The following is a 10,879-nucleotide window of genomic DNA, read 5'->3' on the forward strand; positions in this document are numbered from 1 at the left end:
CTCTCTCTCTCTCTCTCTCTCTCTCTCTCTCTCTCTCTCTCTCTCTCTCTCTCTCTCTCTCTCTCTCTCTCTCTCTCTCTCTCTTTGTCCTCTATGATCCCAAGAAAATTGTGTGTCCTGCTTTTAAGCAGTCGATTTTCGCGCTGGAATCAGGTTCACTATCCAGCATGCGTAGTCTACGGCAGGATTGCCGTGTCTGAAATCGGTTAAGGCCTACTCTACTCGTAAAGTGGGTTCTTCCTGGGCGGCTGCCCGGGGTGTCTCGGCTTTGCCGAGCTGCTACTTGGTCTGGTTCGAACACGTTTGCTAAGTTTTACCAGTTCGATACTTTGGCCTCTGACTACCTCAAATTTGGTCAAGCAGTGTTGCAGGAGCCTCCGCGCTCTCCCTCCCGTACTGGGAGCTTTGGTACATCCCCTGTGGTACTAATATGGACCCCAGCATCCTCTGGGACGTAAGAGAAAATAGATTTTAATTACCTACCGGTAAATCCTTTTCTCGTAGTCCGTAGAGGATGCTGGGCGCCTGTCCAGCGCTTCGTTTTCCTGCATTGGTTTTATAGTTCAGTACTGCCTGGTTCCTAGGTAAGTTCTGTGTTATTTACTGTTTCAGCTGTTGCTGAGTTTTCCGGCATGTTCGCCGGATTTGTAGGTTGTGTGAGCTGGTATGAATGTCGCCACTATCTGTGTAAAAGTATGTTGTCTCCTCGGGCACAGTTTCTACAGTTTAACTCTTAAAGTGCCAATGGCTCCTGGTGGACCCGTCTATACCCCATGGTACTAATATGGACCCCAGCATCCGCTACAGACTACGAGAAAAGGATTTACCGGTAGGTAATATCCTATTTTCGCTGTGTGACTAAATACATTTGAAAGTCCTTTATCAGGTAATGCAGTAATATGTTTCTCCTGCAAATTTGAAATGTATCTGTAGTTGAATGTGCTCATATTGCTGCTTATACTTATGTATAACCTGTGACTGATTGCTAGTGTGATTACTGACTTTACTATTTCTGTCAAGTTTCTGTGTTTTCCGATCCTCCATGCTGGTGCAAAGCCAGAAGGGATCAGATTGTATGTCACTTTAACAAGTTTTAAAGTGATTTCAGTCACAAATTGTGTAGTTAACACCATACAGGTATGTGTGATTTGTTTATCATGTCTAAGAGAGGCAAGGGTGAAGAGGATACACTCTTCACAGCAGCACCAATACTCATTTCATGTTTGTTTTGCAAAGCTGGGTTAACCTCTCAGGCGCTGGTTCAAAATGGATTATGTGCATACTGTTTTAGCTTTCACCAAAGCCTCCTGAATAGTCCAAGCCAGGCACAGATTCAAGTTGAACCCCCATGGGCTACTTTTGCATAGACATCCAGTATAGCTGAGCGGCTAATTCCAGCTCCTATACCAGGGATAGGTTACCCTAGTAACCCTTACATGCAACATTTCCCCTGGGGTTTATCACATCCAGTCCAGGAATCTTCAGCCTTTCAACAGAAACAGGCTGAAAGGCCGGAGGAAAGTAAATCACATAGACATGAAACAACCTCTTCACAGCCTACACATGTTTCAGATGGGGTCTCATTGGAGGGTGAGAACTCATCACACTCTGGGTCTGCATACAGAGACGAGAATGAAGGTCTCAGCTCAGTGGACATACCTGAGCTAATTAGTGCTATGAAAGCCATTCTATCCTTGGAGGAAGCAGCAGAGCCTTTGTTAAAATCTAATCTGTGCTTAAACGTCCCAAACCAGTCGGGACTGAATTTTCTGGGTCAAAACAGCTGACTGAAATTACGCAAGAGGCTTGGGTAACACCCAGTAAGAAGTTTAGAATTCCAAGGAAATGGAATTCCCAACATCCTCTTCCAGCTGGGTACTGTTTTAAAAAGGGAGGTGGCTCCCAAAGTAGATATGCATGTCATTCGATTGGTGCGAAAATCTACATTACCACTGCCTTCAAGAGCATTAAATGATGTAATGGATAGGAAAATAGATGGTTTTAAAAAAACCAAAACATTTTCTTGTCTGGGGCAATCATAAGACCAGCCATGGCTTCAGTGTGGATGACAAAAGCAGTGGCAGCCTGGACTGATCCATTGGAGGATCTTTCATTGGCATCTAGAGAGCAAAAATCCCATATTGCACATATTAAACAGGCGGCTATTTTTATGGAAGAAGCAGCCTTGGATATGGGTACAATTGCCTCTCAAGCAATCAGCCACAGCAGTAGCAGCTTGCAGAGCAGTTTGGCTACGTACATGGAAAGCTGACTCGGAAACCAAGAAGGTTATGGAGTCCTTGCCTTTTACTGGAGATTTTCTTTTTGGTAAAGAATTTAAACAGTATTTTGGAGTCTGAAGCAGACTCCAAGAAAGTGAAGTTTCCTTCCACACACAAATCCAAGCCTAGTTTTCCAGCTTTTCGGACTCAAGGAAAAGCAAAATGAAAGGGTTATTGCAAACAGTCTCAATCTGACAAGTCTAGCAAGACTAAAAAGCATTGGGCTACCAGAGGGCCGGCTTCCAAGCCAGAAGATAAGCCATCAGTCTGATGGTGGGGGCCTCCACCTTGGGGATCCCAGGGTTGGAGGCTGCCTTTTTAATTTTGCACAGATCTGGCAGCAGTCCAACACAGAGATGCCTGGGTGCAAGGAGCGGTATCTCATGGTTATGCGTTTGCCTTCAAGAAACATCCTCCTCAAAGGTGGAAATGAAGGCCAGGGCTTTGCAAGAGGCAGTTCAGAAGTTGCTTCAGTCAGGAGTGTTAATTCCAGTTCCTCCTGCGCAACGAGGACAAGGTTTTTATTCCAACCTGTTCTAGTCCAGAAGCCAAATGGGTCGTTCTGGCCTATACTCAATCTCAAGGTGCTGAACAAGTACATTTGGTTGCCTCGTTTTCAAATGGAGACTTTAAGTTCCATTATTTTGGCCATGGAGCTGGATTATTTTGTGCTATCCTTTGATATACAGGATGCTTACCTACGTGTCCCTATAGCACTGTCCCATCAGTGCCATCTCAGGTTTGCTATCCTCCAGCAACATTGTCAGTTTCAGTCCCTTCCATTTGGAATGGCCATAAAATTAGTGTTCACCAAAATTATGGTGGTAATGGTGGCTTATCTCTGTCAGCAGGGGGTAGGGATTTTTCCATACCTCGATGACTTATTAATCCTGGCACAATTTCAGGAATTGCTTCAGTGTCATCTGCAACAGACAATGGCTTGTTTACAGAGCCATGGTTGGCTTTTAAATTGAGCAAAACCGTCCCTGGTTCCATCACAACAGATGACTCACTTGGGGGCTGTGTTGGATTCGGGTCTTCAGACAGTAATTCTACCTCTGAACAAAATATCTGAAATTCAGTAGAGGATCCAGGAGCTGCTACACAGTCAGGGGGTATCCATTCATGCAGCAATGCGTGTGATGGTATCTATGGTGTCTGATGGTATCTATGGTGTCAACATTAGACATGGTGGGGTATGCTTAATTCCACTCAAGGCCTCTACAATGTCAAATCCTTTCCAAATGGAATGTGTTACATCAGACAATTAAAACACAGACTATGATCCTTCCTCTGAAAGTAAGGAGATCATTAGTCTGATGGCTACAGACATCCCATCTGGACAAAGGGAGACCCTTTTGGATATCAGATTGGAAAGTTCTGACAACGGATGCCAGTCTTCAGGGCTGGGGAGCAGTTTCAGGAAGAAGTTTCTTCCAAGAGCAGTGGACCAAGGAAGAAAGTTGCCTGCCAATAAATTGGAACTTCGGGCCATATATATATGGCACTCATTCAGGCAAAGGGCATCCTTCAGGAGAAACCGTTCAAATTTGCTCGGACAATAGTAGCGTACCTCAATCATCAGGGAGGAACTTGCAGCCAAAAAGCAATGAAGGAGGTAAGCCGCACATTAAGTTGGGCAGAACTTCATCATCCAGCCTTGTCCGCAGTCTTCATTCCGGGAGTCCTAAACTGGGAAGCGGATTTTCTGTTGACAAGCCATCCATGCAAACAAATGGGCTTTTACACCCTGAGTTCTTCCAGACTCTGTAGACAAGTGGGGGTTACCGGAGATAGATCTCATGGCGTCCCGTCAAAACAACAAGGTTCCCGCATATGGGTAAAGAACAAAGGATCCCAAAGTGACCTTTGTGGATGCCCTGTCAGTAAGATGGGACTTTCCTCTGGCCTATGAGTTTCCACCGATTGCCCAGGGTGATGCGAAAAGTAAAATAAGGAAAGGGCACCGTGATACTAATAGCTCTTGCTTGGCCCAGAAGACATTGGTACACAGATATACAGAGGCTGTCGATGGATGCTCCACTCCTACTACCTCAACGTCCAGATCTACGGTCTCTGGGTCCTTGCTATCACAAGCATCTTGATTGACTGTCTTTGATGGCGTGGCTCTTGAGACTTCCATCCTGAAAGCGAGAGGATTTTTACAACTCTTAATTCAAACAATGTTCAGAGCAAGGCAACCATCCTCTGCTCGCATTTATCACCGAATATTGGCAAGCCTATATCAAGTGGTGCAGTGACCGGAAATTTGACCCTAGGTCGTTTAGAGTTTACAGAGTCCTAGCATTCCTTCAGGCAGGAATGGACAAAGGTCTACGGGTGGCTTCCTAGAGAGTACAGGTGTCAGCATTGACTGACTGGTTCCAAAAGAAAACTGCTAACCTACAGGATATTCACACTTTTTTCCAGGGAATGCTTAACATCCAACCTCCTTTTGTTCCTCCTACAGGACCTTGGGATTTGAGTTTAGTCATAAAGGCGCTTCATGTTGTCCCATTTGAACCACTGAAGCAAGTGGATATTAAATGGCTGACGGCTAAAGTTTTCTTTCTACTGGATATTGCTTCAGCTAGAAGAGTTTCAGATTTAGGGGCATTGTTATGTCGCCCTCTTCTTCTGGTGTGTGTGTGTGTGTGTGTGTGTGTGTGTGTGTGTGTGTGTGTGTGTGTGTGTGTGTGTGTGTGTGTGTGTGTGTGTGTGTGTGTGTGTGTGTGTGTGGTTTTTTATTTTTTTTATTTGTTTTTTAATCCGGTTAGAGCGGTTCTCTGAACCAAATCTGGGTATCTTCCTAAGGTGGTGTCTATATTCCACCTTAACGAAGAAATTGTAGTCCTGGCCTTCCACGGGCCAGACCTTTCTATGGGATATACATCATTGGACGTAGTCCGTGCCTTTAAGGATCTATGTGGATTGTACAAGTGCCATCAGAAAGACAAACACTCTTAGTTCTCTATGGATTTCACATGAGAGGATGGCCTGCTGACAAGCAGACACTGGCGAGGTGGCTTCGGATGCTTTGATTGCTATTCTCAAGCTGATCTCCCTATTCCGGCTAATGTCTCTGCTCACTCTACTTGTAAGGTAGGTCCTCATTGGCAGCAGAGCATGGTGCTTCAGCTGAACAGATATGTAAGGCAGCCACATGGTCTTCCATTAACACATTCATTGGACATTATGCCTTTTTGATACCTTTTCCTCCCAGGACGCTGAATTCGGCCGAAGGATTCTCCTGTCCAATCAGGAGCATCCCCACCACTAAATTTTGCTTTGGGACATCCCAATGTTTATCCTGTGGATCCTGCAGGAGAAATACGTAGTTATGGTAGATTTACGGTCGATAACTGTATTTCTCCTAAGTCCACAGGGATCCTACCCTGGCGCACCTGATTTGAGGATCTTTGCACATACTGACCTCTTCCTTCTTGTACGGAAGGGTGTGCATGTGTTTTTTCTTCTCGCCTGATTAGAGCTCTCTATGATGCTCCTGTCTTGAGCTTTGGGAAAACAACTGAATTGACCCAGTGACATGTAAAAGTGAACAAATAACTGGTAGACAATGCATTCACCCTTAAAAGTTATTCCTCGTTGATGTATTGAATGGAGGAAGAAGATTCACTTTAGGGGATCCTCGTATCAAGCAATAACATTCAGAAATGGAACAGATGGATTCCCAAAAATCTGAAAGAGAAGTGCCTCTTTCCCAATTATATATGGGTTTAAACAAGAGGCACCATTAAACACAAACCATAGTGCAGTATTTTTGTTAAAAGCACGCACAGTTTTTAATGCACAGATTAAACTTACAAGAAGTTAAAAGAACAAAAGCATATCATGATAGACTTCATGGGATAACACAGATGTTATATCACCCAGCGATTTCTTGCAGCCACGGCAGATGGTATTGGAAAGTGTGCACAGTCTCTCCAGGTGTCCAGCAGCATGCAGAATAGCAGAGGGTAAATGTGTCCAAATGTCCCAGGGTCAGTCACAGGTTAAAAGCAAGAAGCCACGCTTAACGCGTATCGGACAGAACGTCCTTCATCAGAAGCGTGGATTAGTGGCTCCAAACTGGTGTTTTTATACCATCCTGGATGAGGGTCTCAGCTGTCTCCGATCATCAATCGCTCGTTGCGCTCCGTCCAGCGCACATGCACGATGACTACCGGAAACCGCGCAAGTGACACGCACCGACGATTTCCGGTTCTAATCCACGCTTCTGATGAAGGACGTTCTGTCCGATACGCGTTAAGCGTGGCTTCTTGCTTTTAACCTGTGACTGACCCTGGGACATTTGGACACATTTACCCTCTGCTATTCTGCATGCTGCTGGACACCTGGAGAGACTGTGCACACTTTCCAATACCATCTGCCGTGGCTGCAAGAAATCGCTGGGTGATCTAACATCTGTGTTATCCCATGAAGTCTATCATGATATGCTTTTGTTCTTTTAACTTCTTGTAAGTTTAATCTGTGCATTAAAAACTGTGCGTGCTTTTAACAAAAATACTGCACTATGGTTTGTGTTTAATGGTGCCTCTTGTTTAAACCCATATACAATTGGGAAAGAGGCACTTATCTTTCAGATTTTTGGGAATCCATCTGTTCCATTTCTGAATGTTATTGCTTGATACGAGGATCCCCTAAAGTGAATCTTCTTCCTCCATTCAATACATCAACGAGGAATAACTTTTAAGGGTGAATGCATTGTCTACCAGTTATTTGTTCACTTTTACATGTCACTGGGTGAGCGCTATTATCATATGTAAAAGTTCTTTCTTTCTATTGTTATATCTTTTGAAGTGTGGGATACACCTCTTTTTGCACTTGATTTAGCTGCACTCCCAGTTAATTGCGCATACTTTTGGAAACACCCATTGTATCACAAAACAACTGAATTGCCTGAGCCAGGAGGTGGGGATATAGGGGACTGACCCGTTGCATTCTGGGAGGCAAAAAGCTTTGATCGTTGGTGTCAATCTGCTGACGCTACCTCATATCCCAATGTTTATCTTGTGGATACTGTGGACTTGGGAGAAATAGTTATCGACAGTAAGTCTATAATTTCTACGTATATTTTGGAGCATTGAGGATAATGTGATGCATACCTTGTGAGGCAACAGATAAACCAGAAAATGTTCTGGAACACCGTTAAATGGAGGTTTAAGTTCACATTGGTCTGTGGAGAACACTGATTGCAGTTTTAGTATACCGGTTTCCTGGACAACATTTGTTGTGAATTTACCACACACAGATTATTATTGAGCAGTGTTAAACTGGCCATACTCCTAAAAAATTGATTGCCCAGTCTGGCTGGTTGGATTGAAAATCTGGTAGTGTATAGGAGAAAATGACAATTGACCATTTGCTCCGAAATGCTGGAAAACTGAAAAAATGGTTGATCGGACAAATTGGTCAAATCAAATAGATTTGAGTGATTTGTCTGCTTGACCATTTTTGTCTGTTTTCGAGTGTTGGGAGCAAATGGTCACTTGTCATTTGCTCTTGTATGGGTTTTCATTCCAACCAGTCTGACTGTCCAGTCTATCTTTAGGTGTATGTATAGTCTAATAAGGTGCCGATTTTTTTTTTTTATTTATTTTTTTTATTTTATTGTTTAGAGAATCTTATTGACTTGTGCTCTTCTAGTTTTTATGGATTGCTGTGATATTTTTATATTTTGTTGCATACTGTTCCTCAGGTAAATGAGGAAATTACTTTTGGAACCTGAGCGATGAATACAAATAAGCTCTCTCTATTATACTTCTGATACTTGTGCTCATTGTTGCCTTTGCTTTGGAGTGCTCTGAATTATACAAACGCATAACACCAGGAGGTGCTATTTTCTCACTCGGCATTTTATGTGGATTTTAATATTTAACATAACTTTTTCAGGTTAAACCTAGTTCTGCCTATAACTTTCAGACTATAAGTGATTTTTATTAACTAGTTATGTGTATGATTTGTTTCTACATTTTAGTGAGATCACACCGGAGGGAAGGCGAATTACAAAGCTAGATCAAATCTTGCTAAATGGAAACAATATAACCATGGTAAGACACAAATAATTGTAAAAAAAATCTGTAAATTGTTTAAAATTTTTCCCCTAGCTTCCTTCTGTTCTTTTCAGCTATGTCATTATTTAATGTGGTTACTTCCATTACCCTACAGATAAGGAAAATTGATATCCCTTTATCCACTGTGGAAGTGTGATTTCCCTCTGCAACACAAATAACAATATGTATAGTAAAGTTGTACAAATAGTAATTTTAAATGGAAGAATTCCTTTGACCACTTTACTGACTCTTTCACCCCCCTCCCCCCCCCCCCCCCCCCCACACACACACACAGAAATTTATGTTTTGTTTTATGAGTAAATTAGGTGAAGAACATGAATGTAACCTGATCCAAAATGATTTTAGTTTAAAAAAATAAATTGGGGGGGGGATGTTTATTATTAAAAATAAATAAAACATTTTTTCCAAATATCGGTACCATCGCAACATTACTTTTTACATCCCAGACAGCTGTCGGGTACAAGGGTTTGCTTGGGGGTGTTGATTTACACTTCCCCAGCGGCTGCTTTTGTCTGCAGCCGCTGGGTGGGGGGTCCTGCCATGCCGACCGATCAGCAATGATCTGCAACACTGAGGGGAGGGTGCAGGGAGGCAGAGGGACCTCTGAGAGCAGCAGCGGAGGGAAGTTTTCCTTCCCTGCAGCTGCTATCACTTTTTATCTGACTGCTCGCATCCTGTGCGACCAGGTCAGATAAAGCACTTGCTGGTGTGGTCGCATGCGACCGTGCCAGGCAAGTGGTTCCATACATACTGCTTAAATTGTATGAAAGATGTCATTCACATATTCGTATCTTTACACTTTAAAGGGATATTGTTCTAAAACATCTCAAATGTTTTAGAGCACATTAATGAAAACTGTCCCATGGGGTTAACTAGTTGTAAATACATGAAATCTGGAACATGTGGATGATACGGGGAGCTGAGCAGGGACCACCTAGTTCTACATACTGTAGCATATATCTGTGGAACAGCTTTTCCACCCTCAACCAATATTCAGGGCTATTTTAATATATATAAAATTTCACAAATCCATTTAAGTTAATTCATTACTAAACATCCTATTTGCACTATTATTTATTTATTTATTTTTCCTTTTCTCTATAGCTTGTACCTGGAGGTGAAGGTCCTGAAGTATGAATGAATTGTGAAGCCACAACAATACACAGAATCTTTCTATATATTTTTCTTTTTTTAGGACTCAAACTTCTTCACATTGAGTTGAAGCCTGTGGATCTAAATATGAACAACACTGAAATATTTGTTTCCCCTCCTTCATACTGGAGTGTTGCAGGATTCCTTTTTTTCTATATCTACACAGAAAGACTATTGAAAGTTATTTCTCAATGAAATGGTTTTTTTTTTTTTTTTTTTTAATAAAGAAAAGTGAGCCTGTAGTTCAGTGTCAGTCTGTCAATTCATGAACCAGATGGGACAATACTTAGCAAAAGAAGAACGTGGCACAAGTCGGAATATGTTGATGTCTTTGTATCAGGCTTTATCACAGAATGTGTCTAGCTGGAAGCATTTACAGTGTGCAAAGTCTGCATTGATCTGCAGTAATCCTTAAATGCACTTACGTCTGTTAAGCGTGTTCACAGCAAAAATTGGTGTGGGTTTCCCCCCCCCCCCCCCCCCCTTTCTTCCCCCCCCCCTTCTTCCCCCTCCCTCCCCCTTTCTTCCCTCCCTCCCCCTTTCTTCCCTCCCTCCCCCTTTCTTGTAGTAACTTTGTGCTGTAGAGGGGAAACGGTTAAAATACTGCCAGTTGGGACCCCGCCAGTCACAATACCAACATCGGAATACCGGCAGGCGATAAAATGCTGCCAACGGAATACCAGCGACACAGGCTATTCACCCTATGCAAGTGTACATGGCACCCATAGAGGGAGAATATAATCTGCCCCGCTGCCGGCATTGTGATGGACGTGATACCTCTGTTGTGATCATGACAGCCGGCATTCTGTCTGCCAGGGAATCGTATGGATTCCCTGTACAGGATATTAAGCTGATAAATGACAAATGTAGTACAGCTACAGTGATACACTTCTCTCATTAGATCCCAGATGTATGTGCTGAGGGTGCTCCTCATTCTTTCACTTTGCAACCCCAATAACTAATCACCTGACCAGATATAAATAATTTCACATTTACTTTCAGAACACTCCAGGCAAGTGATTATATACTATATCCATAATTCATTTTTGAACTATCAGTAATAGTGTAATTTGTGTGCACTTTGTCTTTCAGTTCAATCCCTCTTTATTTGAAACTGAGCATGCCATTCTCAGGACTCAAACTCTCAACCTCCTACATCAGTCAGATACCTAATACATGGAGCTTGAAACCATTGCAGCTAAGCAGATCTGTATAATATGCAGCCATACACTACATCAATCTGCTTAGCTGCAATGGTTTAAACCAGACCTAGCCCTCGTCTAAGTGTCCGTCTCGATTGGCCGGTCAACTGCGGGGACACTACTTTTGCAGACAAGTCAAAGTTATAAC

At 42.8% G+C, this 10,879-nt stretch overlaps 1 protein-coding gene across 2 annotated transcripts in view; it reads left to right on the plus strand.

Moving 5' to 3' along the window:
- Positions 1-9,745, plus strand: part of LSM5 (LSM5 homolog, U6 small nuclear RNA and mRNA degradation associated) — a 52,165-nt gene extending 42,420 nt beyond the window's left edge. For both annotated transcript variants that reach the window (XM_063922561.1, XM_063922560.1), the window contains exons 4-5: positions 8,281-8,353; positions 9,482-9,745. In XM_063922561.1, the coding sequence (XP_063778631.1) occupies positions 8,281-8,353; positions 9,482-9,514 (106 nt within the window). In that variant the 3' untranslated portion in view covers positions 9,515-9,745. The remainder of the gene's footprint in view (positions 1-8,280; positions 8,354-9,481) is intronic.
- The last annotated feature ends 1,134 nt before the right edge of the window (positions 9,746-10,879 follow it).

Source organism: Pseudophryne corroboree, chromosome 5 (assembly GCF_028390025.1).
Source record: "Pseudophryne corroboree isolate aPseCor3 chromosome 5, aPseCor3.hap2, whole genome shotgun sequence".
NCBI classification, from domain to species: domain Eukaryota; kingdom Metazoa; phylum Chordata; class Amphibia; order Anura; family Myobatrachidae; genus Pseudophryne; species Pseudophryne corroboree.